This window comes from Salvia splendens, chromosome 19, assembly GCF_004379255.2.
Source record: "Salvia splendens isolate huo1 chromosome 19, SspV2, whole genome shotgun sequence".
Lineage (NCBI taxonomy): Eukaryota > Viridiplantae > Streptophyta > Magnoliopsida > Lamiales > Lamiaceae > Salvia > Salvia splendens.
This window is the reverse complement of record NC_056050.1, coordinates 15,989,263-16,007,904: the sequence shown is the minus strand read 5'-3', so window position 1 is coordinate 16,007,904 and position 18,642 is coordinate 15,989,263. Positions and strand designations below refer to the sequence as shown.

Below are 18,642 nucleotides of genomic sequence, written 5' to 3'. Positions count from 1 at the left end.
ACAACATTGAGTGAGGCGATGGCCTTCTTCACTTCATCATTGGAATCGTCCTCCTCCACATCGTCTAACAATGCCTCTTCCTCTTCACTAATATCTGAGTTGCACAGCTGCAAGATTGGGGCCGGTAGGGGCGGATCATCGTGTAATAATTCACCCTCATCTCTACTGAGATTGGGGCAGCACGACGGTGATGGTGGAGTTAAAATCGAAGTCGGGACAGCAGCGACGATAGGGAGCGAGGGGCTAGATGGATCGTGATGGAGATGCGAGAAGCATTAGGACTCAGCGGCGTGAGGCGGGGCAGGTAGCGTCCCTGTTGCTGTTATACTCCCATGTTCTACCCCCTTCTCATTGTCACTTAGGTAGTCGATTTTGTCATCCATAAAACAGGTCTCCTCGTCAAGGGTTCCACTCGATGGATGCCGGCAGGAGGGCGGGAGTTGGAGCAGAGGCTGCTGCTGAGCAGCGGGCTGGTCAAGGCAGGCAGCAGCCTGGCGGAGATGAGGCACCGAATGTTGCTGGTGGTAGGGCTGTCTAGAATAGCCAACATCAAAGTCCTCATCGTATCCATCAGAGTCACAATCAAAATTAGGGTTATATATGGATGTGCTCTCTGCATAGGAGAGGCTATTTATCGGCACCCGAGCGCCCGGTGGGTCCCAGCAGGATGGCTGGCGACCAGGCACGTGCTGCGACTGCCGAATTTGACGACGAGGGAACTCACTGTACGCAAGCGACGGTCCGCCGAATGGTTGATAGTACTTGGGCAGTTGATAATGGCTCTGGTGGAGGTGGTGTGACCGGTGTCTATCCGGCTGGTATGGAGGTTGTGACAGGTACCAGTCCCGCTTTCGGTGCTGTGGCTGCCGATACGTTGGCTGGGTATAACGCCGACCCGGTTGTGGCGGTGGATCCGGCAGCGGACGAGTGCGAATCTCTCCGTTGGAATCGTAGCACGCCTGCTGTGCATACGTTGCTTTAGACGCAAGCAAGTTTGTCCTACGCCGTTCGATTTTGTCTCAACGTGTTTCCAACCTGGAGATAGCGGCATCCAATTGATCGAATAGTTGTTCGTAACGCCCCATTCCGATGTAGTTGCGTGACATGATGAAGGAAGTTGGCTATGGTGAGAAGATAGTGGAGCCGATAATGTGGATTTTGGTTTGGTAGGTGGAGTTGGTGGTGATGCGGAGGAAGAGTACGGGATGAAACGGATGTGCTCCGCAACGAGACACTTCTCGTATGGATTTGGCGATCTGACCTTCGACGTTCTCGAAAGATAGACCTCGAATTGCTAATTTTCGGACGTTCTCCGACGAACAACAATTAGGAAACGAAAGATAATATTCTTGTTGCTCCAGACAAGTTTAGGGAAAATATTATATTGATTGACTGAATGAATAAAGTGATAACAATAACTCCTATTTATAATGCTACTAACTTAATGAACAAGAAAACAAAGATATAGAAAAAGATATGCAAATCCCTAATATATCTAAACTAAATAATAATAGTATAAGACTCGTATCATAATCGTTGATATTAAACCTCCGTGTGAGGAAGGTGGGGATGATTTGTGTATTTGGATATGAGAAAATAATAACAAGTTATCAATGGCCAATGTTTATGAGTCTATATGCAAACACTCCTGGGACAGTGTGGATAAGACGTGAGCATTATCGTGGAATTATAAAGGACCGCTACACATAAGACGGTTTGTATGGTTAGTTTTACAAAAACGGCTATTGATGTGGGGAGGTGTCGAAGACATTGTTCAAATGATGTTGTTTGCATCGCTTGTGTGACTTCTCATGAGAACTTAGTCACACATTCTTAGAGGGTGCCGAATGCGACTTAAGTATGAGAATATATTGTCCTTTGAGGTAAATTAAATCATTTTCTTATGTTAAATCTTGATAATTGATTGGGGGATGATTTGACGTGCTATGAAGTTCCGGGGAGAGGTCGTTATGCTACAATTGCGCAATGTAGTTGAGCCAGATTGGTCCACGTAATAGTCAATTCAATAAATAAGGTGCTTAAGCACGTACAATGACGTCTTTCAAAATTTATTCAACAATTTTTTCCACATTTAAATAAGATGGTCAATTTTAAATAAAGAAACCAATATGGTTTGTGGAATTGCACAAGTGGTATTTCGATTAGGTAAAAAGGAAGGAAAATAGTAATGTAAGGCAGCCAAATGATAGATTGGCCGATGAAACTCTCATACTAGGAGAAAATAAAAGAACATATTTATTGTCTCTGTTTATGTTAGAGAAATGTGCTCATCTTCTTCCTACGAATCCATGGTAATTGCTCCACCCAAAACCTTCATCTTCAGCGTCGAATCCAATCCGATTGCTCCGGTGGAAGCCTTCATTTTCAGTGGTGACGACAAACCGCTAAGGCTTAGAAGCACCTTCCTCACCTCGTTTGCCAGCTCGATAACATAGTCATCTTCATGCCCTGTTCCAAATTCAAACTCAATCAACAACTCCACCAAAACCTAAATCTCATTCAACATCAGATTGTCAGTTTCTTACCAATATTAAACATGGCCTTCTCCAGCAAGAAAAGGTAGTCCCTGTTGTTGCCGCATGGGCCATAGGCCGTCGCGATCTGCCTGGCCATCTCCTCCAAAGGGGCCGGCCCTAAGTAGTACTTGTTCGATATCTTGTCCGGTGTGGAAGTGAATCTGCATTTTCACAAAGCCAACAAACACATGTGAGAAAAAAAATGCACCAAGAATTTGTGATTGCAATAAGATGTCAAAGAAATACTCACACTATCACACCAGTTACAAAGGGCTGTTCAGAATCATCACCCTCCTTGCATGATGATTGGATAAGGTATTAAGTAGTTATCAGCTGCACATCTATTACGCTTACAATTCTTTAGCTTCAACTGGACCGAGGCTTACGCCTCACACTCTAATTTACCCTGTGCCATACATGGAGGAAATGTTTGTAGATGGTTGTACTTGTAGCAAGCACAATTAGCAGGGTAGAAAACATGTAGGGATGAAGAGAAATTGTGGACTGAGACTTTTGGTGGATGTAATGGCCTAAGCATTGTATCTTATAAGTACATTGAAACAATTTGTCTACTCATTTATGGATGTGTATGGAACCAAGTCGACCATGAATTGGTTGCTCTTGAACAAGTCTTGGCTCTTTAGTGCTTAGTTCAGATGTTACGGTAGCTTTAAGCACTTTTATTTGATAATCCTTTTGTTTTATTGTTAAAATCTAGGAAATAGGAAAATGCACACATTCCTATTTTATTGCTCTGGACTTGTCATTTTCTTTTCTAATTAGATGAGATTGGACTCCATATTTATGAATCCAATTGTTTAATTGTCTAATCTTAAAAATAGGAAACAAAAGACGGGCTTGTGTCCATGGAGGGATCCGAGCCTGCTATGAACAAGAAACAGAGATTGATTATGTCACACAAACTAAATACACACAAGAACTCAATAACAGGTATGAGCTGTTGCATATCTTTAATTCTTGTTCTGTTGGTAGTTAGCTTTTCTATTAATGTACTGACCAACAAAAGAGAGAGATATAGAGATCCATGATCTTTATAGCTTTAGCCACTGGCCTTATTTCAGTGATCAGGTTTCAATTCATATGTTTATTCCGATTCTTAAAGTATTTCTCTTATTTTGCCGAAGGGTTCTACCCATTCGTTAGGATGTCAAAACCTCATTTAGCCATTCATTACTATGTGAAATTTTCATTTGCTATCTTGACTGCAAAAGTTCCGGAAGATTCGTAAAGTCTGGTCGTAAATTGAAGTCACAAGTCAGTCTCGTTCTAGGACTAGTAAAGTTTCCATACTTCTGTTTACTTACAACTAATTCTGGTGAATAATTTGATATTGCCTTACCCAGTTTGATCATCCTTTCAGGAACGACGAGCATATGAGCATAAGCATGTTCGATGTAAAACAAGTATTCGTGCTTTTGAATATCTAGGTTTACAAAGACTGCAGAGATGATGCGAGTGCAGACGAACAAGGCATTAGTCTCGTGTTAGACGGTGCATTCACGTATCTGGATCAAAGTCCTATAGTTGGCCAAATATTTGAGCATTTGGTACAAAACATGGATCCCGATATGGGTACCATATGAACAATATTTGATTGTTGTAATTTTCCAATGTTTTGGTTACACCTTTTTTTCTTCTTAAAGATGGTTCTTCATTTATCCCCATGATGATACGAACCCTTGATAGATTTGATGGAGAAAGAACATCTCACCAACTAAGTCATGTTTCATATGGTCACACTTGACAGAGTTTTACCTTGATAGGTGTTACAGGTAAGAGAAACTTGTTGTGTCAAGTGAATTGAATAATTTTTTACGTGTAATACTCAATCTTTCTTTCTTAAATTTCGTACTGAAAAGTTTCATCTCAACTATGAGGGAGTATTATTTTCATATACTCCTTAGTCAGGTGTGATTTTAATTTGCACAGAAACTTTTTCTTCAATATGACTAGGTAGGTTTGATGTTAAAACAATAGACTAGCTCGGTTCAGTTGATTCCAACTGCGTCTTGGCTTCTCATAGCTTTATTATATCATGCCACCACAGTTTTATGTCAATAAATATTACTCCCTCCGTTCTATAGTAGTGGAGTCATTTTGCCATTTTGGTACGTTCCATAGTAGTGGAGTCATTTCCCTTTTTAGTAAAAGTTAACACATTTCTTCTAACTTACTTTACTCTCTCTTACTTTATTCTCTCTTCATCTCTCTACTTTCTTAATCTCCGTGCCGAAAAGAAATGCCCCCATTACAATGGAACGGAGGGAGTAGTATTGATGTGCAGTACAAACTGATCTAGTAAAAAAATGCTCAAGCTAGTATTATCAATATGATCACAATAAACAATGATACAAAATAAGTACATCCAAAAGAGCTAAGAGGCAACAATGATAAAATCATTTTTTGCCCATCTTCATCAACCAAATAGCAGTGATTTCGACGCATTTCTAAAACCGATTAATAACTCAACTAATTAATATTTTCTTTATCTAAATATAAAATTTGGACCGTATATATTGGGCATCGTGTATCTTAATATAATAAAGTGGACTAGATGTAACGAGTGGCATCTATTCGAATATAAAAACACACTATTTAAAAATTATAAAATCAAAAAGTAAATCAAAGAAAACTCATCATGATAAATAAAAGCTAAAACAAAAATATGTAAACTATGTCAAATGATAGTTTTTCGTAACTTAAAAAAACACGGGTGAATTTAAAAGCAAAGAGCATATATCCAATTTATCAAAGCCATACCAAGGATAAATACATTATTAAGCTAAAATTATTGGTTAACGAGTAATACGAGCCAGCATTCTATTGAGAATGAAAACCATCATACTACAAATTAATGAAATTATCTTGTTGTTTGCTTTTCTATTAATTGTATTTTTTTTTATCATAAGCTAAAATAATCGAGAAGTTATTATTTTCCACCTTTTTTTATTTATCAGTCACTACTAGTATATTCTGTTTATTTTCACGAATAAAAAATTGAATTATTAATTATTCTAGCTTTTGGAGAAATTTTGGGGATTAGGGCTCGCTGGATTGAAGAACCACATTCGAACATTTGAGATATGTTGGGGATTTAGTGGAATGCGGCTTCTCCCGGAGCGCGCACGGTGGTGGCGCAAGGCTACGTGCCGCCGCCCCTCAGTGACGAGGTAGTAATTAGTTATTTCCTATTCAATTTCTCTTTATCTGTACTTTGATCGTTGTAGTTTCGATTTAAATGTGGATTAGGGTTCATCTGTTCAATGGATTGGTTTAGCTTTCGCTACTCTTATTTCAATTTTATAATTTTAGCCTATTTGTGTTTATGATCAAAGGATGGCTCCCAGTGATATTGATATTGCTCTAAATCGACTTAATCAATCAAACTGAAGTCTATAAATAGTTTTGATACAATTTAGGTAACTAGGAAGAATCCCCACTGCCGTTTGATCTAAAAACGACCAAACATTAGTTTAGATGGTGATGAAGAAGCATGAGAAAGCAGTTTTATCACTTCTAACTCAGTAGCAACGACGACGAGGTTCTATACACCTGATGGTGCTTCTTACTTGTAATTGAAAGACGAGTTTATATTTCAATCTCCGTCTACAACTATGGGGAGTCTAAGCCTTTCTTTATTCATGGACTGCAAGTTTCATGGTTCTGACGAGCTCAAAGTGCCTATTTTTTATGCTCTGCGTACCACGTGATGTAGCAAGACCACTTCTAGTGACATTTGCCTAATTGCGCTATGCTTTAATTACTAAGTTGTACTCCATGTGCTATGCTTTGTATTATGTACTGAAGATGTGAATAATAGTAACATATGTTAATGCTAAGATCAATGAGGATGATTAATTTTCCCAACTTTTTTTACTCTCTGAAAACATAAGTGACTCTGAGGATCCTTACTGACGCAATTAATATAGATGATTAAACATGCCTTAGATTTAGTTAAAGTTGTAATATCTTAACGTAAATTTGGTCACTCTTCATGATGATATTTATGTTATTAGTCATTTTCCACTTATATGTCATATTTAAAGGAAACACAACCGTAGGTCATGTAGCAGTTTATACTAATATGGTGATGTTAGCAAAGTCTTTGTATGCACTTCCTTGTTCCAGGATATAGGCACATATTCATTTTCATTTCAAAAGCCTACCTTCTTATGTAAGCACTGACGTATCGTTTCTGTAATATACACCATTTAATGATCTGGAAAATAAATAATCTTTCGCTATAGGATCGTAAATGAGGATATAACATTGAATGCATATGTCCATTTTACTATTTTCGGGTGGAAGTAGTAAATACCTTTTGCCGTTTTCTTTCGATATTAACAAAGTCAAAGAGACATCTGTTCAAATTTTGAGTCATGCACAACCTAAGCATGACACGTCTCACTACTTTGCGTCTCGAGATGTGTATAAATACCACCCCATCCTCCTCCATCTCATCCATCTCGTGCTCAATAGTCAATACTTTGGAGCTCTTTTTATTATCAAGGGCTTTTGTCACTGATGAATTACTCAGGAGGGTTCACAGGTTCAACCTAACTTACCTCTGATTTTTGTGATTCTGTCTGCTTTTGTGTTGATATATTATATTGAATTTTGGTTTGGGGTTTTCTCCACTGATATGTTCCAATTTTGTCAATCGGTTGTTTCTTTTATTTATCTGCTCAGATTTTTTTAAAGTATGCTTATTGCTTATAGCCTTCTGCGATCTGTTTATGGCCATTTTTGTGGACATTACTATCCCCAATGCACAAACACAAACACAAACACCTGAATCTGAAGAGGAAATAAGCCACTGAAAAACTTTTGGTTCTTGGTAATGGTTTGAATTAACAAGTAAGTTATTGAACAATGTGGCCTTTTGTATATATTGACGTTGATTGAATATCCATGTTTTGCAGGGGCTGGAGATCAAAAATGGAAATCCCTTGTGAATCTGATGGAAAAAGCGCTTGGGGGAAATGAGGAATTGAGGATGCTACCAAGTACGAACAAGAATAAGAGGCACCTAAGTGGTGGTATTTTTCCCCTTTGTAAAGATACAGGTATTTGTTCATTCCCCCCCCCCCCCCAACAGAAAAATAAAATAAGAAATAAGAAATGGAGCATATTTTGGCTATAACTTTCATTTTAGTCTGTAAATCTTTCACTAAGCACAATGAATTCATTCCCATCCCTGCCGGATCTGATGATGACAGTATTTTAGTTCAAAATTTCGATGTTTGTTTGTAATACTGAGATACAAATTGTTTGTTTTGTAGGATGGTACTATCCATCCATTACGATATGGAGAAATTGTTTGGTACCTTTTCGTCATTAAGGCTTGAAGAGTCTTATGAAGTGGGGGAGTGGAGTATGTGTTTGTGAGAGCGCAAGCTTGACATCAACAAGATGCTTCTACTGTGGCTAGCTTCTTAACCACACATCTTCCATGCCTGCCTTTGTCTCTGAAGGATATACCGGTGAAACCACTGGTTAGAGACAAATTATAACCCAAATGAAGATGGACTGTAAATCTCCACACTGTCCAAGAAATATAAGAGTTTCTAAATCTTCAAATGGAGATTGTTCCGGCGAGCTGTTGGAATGTAGGAAATAGACCTCATTGCAACTTTAAAAAAATGTTATTGAAATGCATAGGACCTTAGTGAGTCCTCTCTCATGATGCTGGATGCGGTAATCAGTGCAAGTTTTCTATCCATCTGTTTCTCTGCGCAGTTTATCTCACTTTTGTAGTTTGAGGGATTTTCTTGTACCAAGAGGAAGTCGTGTAATAGGTTAAGATTTGGATCCAAATGTTATGAATCATCTGTAAAATAACATACTCCCTATGTTATGGACTTGATTTTGATATCATATTTGACCTTTGCTTATGGTAATTGGCTGTTCAATTGCTCCAACTTCAAGAGTAACGGCTATTCATTTATTCAATAAGTCGATTTTCAAATACTCTATGATTTGCCATTTTGATAGCTACAAAATTATACACCAGTTCTAAAACAACAATAACTCCGATCAGGGGCGGACGCACGTGGAGACAGGGTAGGGCTTAAGCCTTTACCCAATTTTTTTTTTCTACTTCAATTTTTTTTTAAATTTTGAAATATCATGTTAAGCCCTTACCAAACAATGCTACTGAATAACAAATTATCTTGTGATGAATAATTGTAAGGGGCTGAAATTAAAGAGGGGGAAATAAAAATCTGCAGAAAGAAAGTGTGGCAATGGCGTTTGGCAGCCTGGAGAAGAAGAAGTGTAATTTTATAAATGAATTAATTAATTATAAAAGCAAAAGTCAAACTTACCCCATACTCCACTTTGACTGTTGGACTCGGTGCATTCTTTAATTTTATAAAGTGCTATCACTTTTTTAAATGGGTACACGTTTTTATTAGTAAAATTTAAGAAGAAGGGAGTTTAAAATTGTAAGTGGGTATACGGTTTTAAGAATTTTTGGAGTTTTTGGGAGTTTTGGGACTTTTAAGCGGCTGCGGCAAGGAGGGTCTGAGTCTTTGAGACTTTATAGAAATTAACATTCAAATTCTACATAAATTATGAGGTAGGGAGTTTATTAAAGTTGTTAATTTTATATTCTATCTTTTGACTTTTTAAGCTTTGGATTGAATAGTTGCAAGTTTAAAAAGTTATAATAATGATTAGTTGCAAGCTAATATTTGTGAATTGTGATTGTCTAGTATACATAATACAGTATGTGGGTGTTGATAGTATCTTATTCATATAAACTAATGTGAGATGAGTGGATGAATGACAATTTAATTTTGTATATTGATATATTGAGAATGACCTATTTTCAACTATTGATAACGAACGAATCTTACAACGTTTTCAATCAAAAAACCACAGCTTTGACATGTTCTTTTTATTAGATACTCCCTCCGTCCCATAAAAATATGACAATGGATATAGCACGAGAATTAAGATAAAATTGGTAAACTAAGAGAGATGGGGAGAATGGTATAGTAAAGTAAGAAAGAAGATGAGAATGGTAAGTAGTTAAAATAGTGTTAGCGGATAGTGGGACCTACATCATGGAATTCATATAACTTTTCAAAAATGGAATGCACATATTTTTATGGGACGGACGGAAATGGAAAGTGCACATATTTTTATAAGATGGAAGGAGTATATTTTGGACTAGTTCGTATTAAATATATAATGAAGCTCAGCCCCTACAGCCAATTTTTTTTGCGTCCGCCCCTGACTCCGATCAAGTTATGGCCAAGTATTATAGGAGTAAGTATTTAATTTTAGATTCTTTTAAATTGTGTGTGAGTTCATACCTTGTATGGTGTGTGAGATGTTGGAATCATTGGCATCACTTTTTGCATGGGTCACGTTGGATATTCACCCTTGATTGACACATGAGCATGATTTGGTGGGCACCAAATAATATTTAGGAAGAAATTACCGAAAAAAGTCACAGAATCTAGTTATACCAACTTTGTTATTTTTTTAATTACAGTCAGAGAGTAATTTAATTTATTGTTTATTTATTAAGTTATCAAGTTCTTGATATGGAAGTGTGATTATTTAGCTTGTGTTTAAATAGGTAGTATGTGTTGTTTCTACGTGTGCGCATTTTTTATAATTTTGTTTTAGTATATCTTCAATTGTCATGATATGTTTCTTTTGTATTTCAAATTTCAGATTTCATTAAGTAAAAAGTACACCGGTTTTCTCCGATCTACAACATAGATTATTCGGCATCAAGTTGTAATGTAAGTTTATTAATTATTTTTAATGTAATTTATGTATTGTTAAAGTTGCAAATTGATTGTTAAGTATCTCTAAATCTATTTTATTGTAGATGCTGAGTAATGAAAGTGAAGCAGTTGGAGATACCATCGAAAATAATGCAAATTAAGATACTCCATCGGAGGATCCTCAAGACAAAGGAGAGGCAAAAAAGAGAAAAACCATGGAGAAAAGATCAGAGGTTTGGGATCATTTTACTCAATTCTTAGATAAAAATAAGAAACCGAGAGCTAAGTGTTTGCATTGTGGGAAAACATTTTGTGGAGATACTAAGAATGACACTTCACTTAAAGCACATTTGAATAAATGCCAAAAAGTTTCAACCACGGGTCCTAGGCAAGCACAATTAGTGTTAAAATCTGGCCAAAGTTCATCCCTTAGTAATTGGAATTTCGAGCAAGAAGAGGTTGGGAAAGCTTTAGCTTATAGTACGATCATTGTTGATGAGTTGCCTTTTAAGTTTGTTGAAGGGGAGGGATTTTAACACTTTGTTTTCAAGGATGTCCTTAGTTTAAGATTCCATCTAGATGGTCAGTTTCACATGATTGTTTTAAGTTCTATGAAGATGAAAAGAACTTGCTCATGACATTGCTTAAATCGGCCAACCAAAGAGTGTGTCTTACCACATATAAATGGACTTCTTGTCAAAAAGTGAACTACATGTGTTTGACTGCTCACTATATTGATAGTGATTGGAAATTGAACAAAAAAGTTATCAACTTTTGTCCAATTTCTAGTCATAAGGGTATAGATATTGGTTTGGAAATTGAGAAATGTTTGCATGATTGGGGAATCACTAGGGTGTTCACCACTATTGTTGATAATGCTTCTTCGAATAATGTTGCATTGCTTTATTTGAAAAGAACTATTAGGCAATGGGGGAAAGTGTTGGAAATTGTGACTATATGCATATGAGGTGCATTGCTCATATTTTCAATTTAGTGGTGCAAAAAGGCTTGAAAGAGATTGGCCTTCGGTGAAGAAAATAAGAAATGATGTTCGGTTTATTAGGAACTCATCTTCTAGGTTGGAAAAGTTTAGGGAGTGTTGTGAACTTGAAAAAATATCAAGTAAGAGTATGTTGTGTTTAGATGTTACTACTCGATGGAACTCAACATTGTTCATGTTGGAAGCTGCAACAACATTTGAGAAAGCTTTTTATGTATGGGTTGATAGACTCAACATACAAAAAGGATCTTGAAGTGAATCAAAAGGGTCTTGAAGATGAACATGATGAGGAGGAGGAGGATGGGGATGGGGATAGAGATCATGGGTTGCCAAAAGAGGAAGATTGGAGGAAAGCAAAATTTATGTTGAATTTCTTGAGGATTTTTTATGAGGCAACTAATAAGATTTCTGGATCTTTATGTGTTACCTCTAATTTATTTCTTCATGAGATTTACAAAGTGCAAGCATTGTTGAAAGCTTTTATAGAAGGTGATGATTTTGAATTGAGTATCATGGCAAAGAAAATGAAAGAAAAAGTTGACAAATATTGGGGAATCCTAGGAAGATGAATAAGCTCATTTTCATGGTTGTTGTTGTTGATCCTCCATACAAGTTTAAATTGGTGAAACTTGTGTTGGCACATATGTATGATGATGAGTTGGCTAAGTCATTTGGAAATGAAGTTGAAGTTGAAGCTAAATTAGTTAATATGTGTTGTGATTACAAACAGCCAATTGTTAAACAAAATGTAGGACATGCAGAATTGGATTTGTCAAATGCTACACGTGATGATAATGATGTATTGAAGAATGCTATGAAAATGGTAGGGTCCTTGTATGATAGCTTCCACCAAAAGCATGATGATACCAATGATGTACAGAAATATCTTAAGGAGGATGTTGAGAGTAGTGGCCAAAATTTGACATTTTGGATTGGTGGAAAATAATGAATATAAATATCCTGTACTCTACCAAGCTGCCCGTGATATTCTAGCGGTACCTATCTACACCCCAATCTCTTCGGCGTCGAAAGAGCTTCGCGATGGTATCTTGATCATCTCAATCGAAGTTCCGTGGAGAAAGTTATGGTCATTCTACGAAGGTCGCGCAAAGCTGTCAAGTGCAGAATTTAGGCGGAAATTCAAGGAAGGAAATAAGACATTAGCTTGTGACGCCAAATCTTTTCCTTAACCTATGGGGCACGAATATTCCATATTTACCATTACTTGGAGGAAACTTTTTACCAAGTTTAAATCCTTTTCAAGCTCATATATACCACATAGCCTAATTCATAATATTCACCATTATTGACATACAATTCATAGCCCCCCTTTGGGGAGCCTCCAAGGCTCCTCCCTCTGTACTCCATAACCTAATTCTTCCACCATTATTAAAGATTGAAGCAAGGCAAGAGGAGCATGAAGACTTCAAGATTCAACCTTGAGTTTTGTTTGTTTATTTCATGTCTCGTACTTTAATTATTGTTTTAGTTCATTTGTTAAACAATAGAATTTTGAGGCTTGATAGTAATTAACTTTTATGTAGTTCTTTTTATATTTAATGTTCAGAACTCGTTGCACTTGATTTTTCTTGAGCTTTTGTTCGACTAATTGGTCGTTACCTTGATTATTGTCAATCTCTGATCGGTGATAGCTTTGATTGGTTTATCTTATGTGTTGATACAATAATTGTGACATGAGTATTGATGCATGATATGGAGAAATCGTGGTAAAACTTGAGTCGGATGAACGTAGAACTAATTAGAATACTTGAGTCGGATAAACGTAGAACTAATTAGAATAACTAAAGAGTTAGTGAAATCATTATACTTGAAATTCCTTTGATTTTATCTTATATGTTTCAGGCTTTTACTTTATTTATTTTTATTTAGTTTCAAACCCAAAACTCTTGTTTCTCTAGATAGTATATGATGCTTAGTACATGATAGCCAGTTGCAATTATATTCACTGTGTTTGATATCCCGGTACTGACAGTATTTCTGCCTTATATACTTCCAAGTAGTTGTAGTGCTAAAAAATAGTGCATCAGTCGTCCACCAATTAGACTAATTCTAAAAATAGAAAAATTTAAACCAATACTGACACTACACATCATTCTAAATTTGGACTCCACAATCCACTAACAATACTTCTACCACATTTTACCTCCCTCTCTCTTACTTACCGATTGCGCATTAAAACTCGTGGCATATATACAACTTTGTCTACCACATGTTCAGATGCCGTAAAAGGTGCGTTTTGGAGGTGGATTCGCAAAGAGACCAAGTAGGATGCGTTTGGAGTAGAGAAGTTGAAAAGAAAGGGTTTTACATGTTAATGTGGATGACCAATAAGTCCCCATGCCACAAAAGTTGGCCAACATAAAAACATATGTGAAATCTAGCAAATGGGTTCCAACTGTAACATCATAGGAAATGTATTTCTCGAAGACCGCAGTACCTACTCACATGTGCAATTCACATATTTTGAACAATGTTGGAGTTTTATCAAAATAAGACTATCAAGAGATAATTACTTTAGGAGTAGTTAGGTTAGTTACACAAGGAGATTGGGGATTTGCAAGTTACCTGCATCGACCCCCAAGCGCCCCTCTTTCTCATCTGCTCTAGAGCTTGGGAACACTACACTATAGTAAGAAAGGGAAGTTAGAATGAGAGACAAATGAGATGAAATGAAAAATGAGAAATAAAAATGCAAAGAAATGAAAAGGGAAAACAATAAATGAATAAATTTCCTAATGCGACATCATTTTTCCAATATAGATATTTCTGGTTGACATATCAATGTCGATTTCACCCATATTAAAAAGATAAGATCAACCAAAAGATGTTTTTAATGTTGTTTTAAGATGGTATATTGGGAAATTTTAAATGGTGATATATGATTCTGTTTATGAAAATTCTGAGATTAACCAAAATTTGATCAAATTTAACAATTTATTTGACAATTTGACTAAAGTTATGTTAACCTTCAAATTCAGGGACTGTGCTCTTCCGCAAGGACGAGCCCAATTCAATTTAAAATTCAATTAAACAAAAACATTTCCATAATATGAAAATTCATTAAAAAACCAGAAATAACATTACAAATTACAAATAAATTTAAAAAGACATAATTAAAATCCTAAAAATTAAAAATTACATAATTAAAATCCTAAAAATAAAACACCACTACTCGTTGCCGAATAATATTACAAATTATAAAATAATAAAAATTGCATAATTAAACTCCTAAAAAATAAAAATTACATAATTAGACTCCTAAAAATTAAAAATTACATAATTATAATCCTAAAATTTGAGATTGAGAGAGTTGTTTGGTATAGTGTCATTTTTTTGTGCTTGAAATGAGAGTATAGATGAAAGTATGAATTTTGGGGTAAAAATAATGAAAAAAAATAAATTAAAAGTGTGGAAAAAATAGATTTATTTTATTAGGAAGTGGGAAAATATTTTTTTATTAATTTTGAATTTTTCAGATTTTTTCTATTTAAAAATAATAATAATAAAAAATGATAAATCTACGGGCCAATCAGAGCATGCCGCGTCGCCGCCTCGTGCTCTTGCCGTTGGCACGAATGTGCTCTTAGCTAAGAGCACGTCCGTGCCAGCGGCAAGAGCGCAGCGGCGGACAAGCGTGTCCTTGCCAGCGGCACGGACGGATGGACGAGCCGTGCTTGGATGCTCTAAGAAACAGATTTCATTTCTGGCAAAATAGGTGATTTTTGAATCTACGTTCAAAAGTGTATCAAGAATTGGAAGCAAGTTTACATTTTAAAAACAATCAAACAAATTCATGAAGAAAGCCATAAGATATATTTCTTGTTTTAGCAAGAGTGTGAATTGTCACTATTTCATTGATTGTTTCGAAGAACTACATTACACACTTATATAGCACAGATTAGAACCATCTAGAACTACTTCTTAATCTATCATCTAATCTCTTTCTTAACAAAGGTAAACATAACAGAATCATGAACGACTCTTCTTCAATGCTCCTTGAACTGCCACGTCCCTCCATTTCCTCTTGTGGTCCAGGTGCACAGCTGGTGCTTGACTAACAACCTCAGTATCAGGTTTGAATGGCACAAGATTAGTCCTTGCAATATCTCGTGCTCCACTTCCTTTCACGTGACGAATAGCCACATCATCTTCATGCAACATTTTAACAAATGCAACCATAGAATCTCCTTTGGACTGATCTTCAACTTCCTTTCTAGGATATAGCCTTTGTGAAGGGCTATATCCTAGAAAAGTGGCTTTAACTGATCTAAAAAAAGAGCCCATGCTTCTAATCAATGGATAACACAAGTAGCCAAAAACTCTTAGAGAGGTATAGTCTGATTTTTGAGAATATAAAGCTTCATAGGGTGAAACATTCTTGATAAGATGAATTGCAGTAAGAAATGCATCAGATTTATAAGATGAATTGCAGTAAGAAATGCATCATCCCAAAACTTGTCAGGGAGTGAAGCTTAAGATAAGAGAGCTAGGCCTGTCTCTACAATGTGCTTGTGCTTTCTCTCAGCAAGGCCATTCTGTTGGGGTATATAAGGGCATGAGGTCCTATGAATAATCCCACACTCTTTGAGAAAAGATGATAGTCCTTGAAACTCACCTTCCCAATCAGATTGAATGGCTTAGATTTTTGAAATTAAACAGGTTTTCTGTCATAGGCTTGAACTTTTTAAAAGCTGAGCATGCATTATTTTTATACTTCAAGAGATATATCCAACCAAGTAAACCTAGAAGAATGATCAACAAATGAAATGTAGTATGAAAATCCATTTCTGGAAATGATTGGTGATGGACCCAAAGGTCACTATGAATGAGTTCAAGAGGAGAATTTAGAAACATAGCAAGGATCACAAAGAGATGGATTTTTCATTGAGATAAAGAGAATATTACAACTATTTAAAGCAATTTTCACAACATCTTGAGTAGGATGTCCTAGTCTATTGTGCCACAAGGCAATATCTAGACTAGAACTATTGGAAGAGCTACTGCAAGAGTTGGAATTTGGCATAACTGCAGAATGAACGGCTGGAACATCTTGATTGGAGATGAAACTGTGGCTATGGCTTTTTTTGATTGGGGAATGATCAACTAAGAAATGGTATAGACCTTTGTCAGGTGTTCCCTTGAGAACGACCTCCTTGGTGCAAAGATCCTTGACTAAACAGAAGTTAGGATGAAATTCAAAAAATATAGAATTATCCTTTGCAAATTGGGAAACACTCATAAGATTTTTGGTGATATTTGGAACATGAAAGAGATTTCTAAGATGAAGTTTTCTAGAGAAATTAGAAGAGTGAGGTTTAATCACAGATTCTACAACATTAGCTATAGAAACTGATGATCCATTCCCAAGAACAAGAGTTTTACCTCTGGTGTACTCAGAACAGATATTAAGGTCGCTCAAGTCATTTGATACATGGTGTGTTGCTCTAGAATCTAGATACCAGCTTGAAGAAACTCCAACATCATAGCTATATTCTGATAGATTACCAACGGAGAGAGGGGCTGAGGGAGTCCTTGGCACAGATTGAACCATGTGAGCTGATGGATTATAGAAATTTTGCTGTTGTGGCAAATTTCCTCTAATCTGCTGCATATGTGGAGGAATGTAGTTCTGTTCAAAACCATGCCAACACTTTGCTGCCGAATGTCCTGGCTTCTCACAGAGCTGACAAATGATTTTGTTACATCCACTTCCAAAACCTCTTCCACCTCTGCCTCCTCTTTGGTTCCTTAGTCCACCACTTGGATCAAATTTGTTGTTGTAAGAATTTGAGTCTTTTTTCTGAGCTGATTGTTGTTGAATCAGATTTAGGGAAGGTTGAGATCCCTCAACACTAGTAGCATGGGCTCTATTTGCTTCTATTCTTGACTCAAAGCTCAAAAGAATTGAGCTCACATTAGCTATGCTCCATGGCTCAATTCTGGAGGTCACTTCACACACAACCGGGTCATACTCTTGCCCTAGGCCACCCAAGAGATGCAGTACTTGTTCTCCATCAGAAATCCTACAGCCAACTGAACCAAGAAGGTCAAAATAAGACCTCATCTTACTAAGATATTCACTCATCGAAAGTGTATCTTTCTTGAGATTCTACATTTGCTGCCTATATTGCATGTTTTTTGCTGTTGATCTGCTAGCAAAGTTGGTTTCAAGGGCACTCCAAATATCTCTAGCAGATCTAAGACCAACCACAAGTAAAAGTGCTCCCTCTGAGAGAGAAGACAGTAACCAGCCACAACCCTTCTATCTTGCCGCTGCCAAGCTACATATGCAGGATTCAACATCATTGTGCCTTCAATTGGACTGCACCATCTGTGGTGGTGGAGTGGCTTCTCCTGTGATAAAAGCCTCGAGGCCATAACCACATACTTCAACATCCACTTGTTGTTGCCACATATGGAAATTTCCATCAGTAAGATTTACTGAATAATGGGGTAATTGTGAGAAAATAGGGAGTGCAGAGAGTGGAATGGAATTGGCATTTGAATCGTTTGATTCTGCCATTTTTGGAAACGATACAAAACAAGAAAGAGGCTAGGAGAGACAGGATCAAAGAGACCCTGCTCTGATACCATGAAAATAATCAAACAAATTCATGAAGAAGAAAGCCATAATATATATTTCCTGTTTTAGTAAGAGCGTGAATTGTCACTATTTCATTGATTGTTTCGAAGAACTACGTTACACACTTATATAGCATAGATTAGAACCATCTAGAACTACTTCTTAATCTATGTACTATCATCTAATCTCGTGCTTAATAAAGGTAAACATAACATAATCATGAACGGCTCTTCTTCAATACTCCTTGAACTGCCACGTCCCTCCATGTCCTCTTGTGGTCCAAGTGCACAGCTGGTGCTTGAGTAACAACCTCGTTTGAATGGCACAAGATTAGTCCTTGCAATGTCTCGTGTTCCACTTCCTGTCACGTGACCAATAGCCACATCATCTACATGCATCATTGTAACACATGCAACATCTCCTTTGGACTGATCTTCAACATATTTTACCCGTTTCTTTTTCAGTTCTCACATTTTCACAAAGCACCTTCTATTCAACCCCCAAAAAAATCCACGCTCTGGGTGTTCCGCCAACAACCACAAGCTATACCCATGTTGACTGCGAGAATTCGAATCCATCGTTTCGGCACCTCCAAACGGCGATTAATTGATGAGGAAAAACAAATCAAATATGTACTTCAAAGAGGCGACGAATTTAAAATTTAAAATTTAATATGTCTGGTATATGTATTTTGACACTTTAGAAAAATTAGCTACTCCCTCCGTCTCACTCTAA

At 36.6% G+C, this 18,642-nt stretch overlaps 1 protein-coding gene and 1 long non-coding RNA gene across 3 annotated transcripts; one reads left to right on the top strand and one right to left on the bottom strand.

Annotated features, from left to right (window-relative positions):
* Window positions 1-2,148: 2,148 nt before the first annotated feature.
* LOC121779078 (gamma-glutamylcyclotransferase 2-2-like) lies at window positions 2,149-3,075 on the bottom strand. The gene is made up of 4 exons (XM_042176422.1): window positions 2,943-3,075; window positions 2,788-2,857; window positions 2,547-2,698; window positions 2,149-2,469 (listed from the first exon to the last, which is right to left on the bottom strand). The coding sequence occupies exons 1-4, from the start codon at window positions 3,073-3,075 to the stop codon at window positions 2,300-2,302; spliced, it is 525 nt and encodes a 174-aa protein (XP_042032356.1). The 3' UTR covers window positions 2,149-2,299.
* A 2,455-nt stretch (window positions 3,076-5,530) lies between these two features.
* On the top strand, window positions 5,531-8,452 carry LOC121778162. Of its 2 annotated transcripts, none has more exons than XR_006045630.1 (3): window positions 5,531-5,728; window positions 7,481-7,624; window positions 7,841-8,452. It is a non-coding gene; the product is annotated as an uncharacterized LOC121778162 (long non-coding RNA). The 2 variants fall into 2 exon arrangements; XR_006045631.1 differs by lacking the exon at window positions 5,531-5,728 and adding an exon at window positions 5,745-7,395.
* The last annotated feature ends 10,190 nt before the right edge of the window (window positions 8,453-18,642 follow it).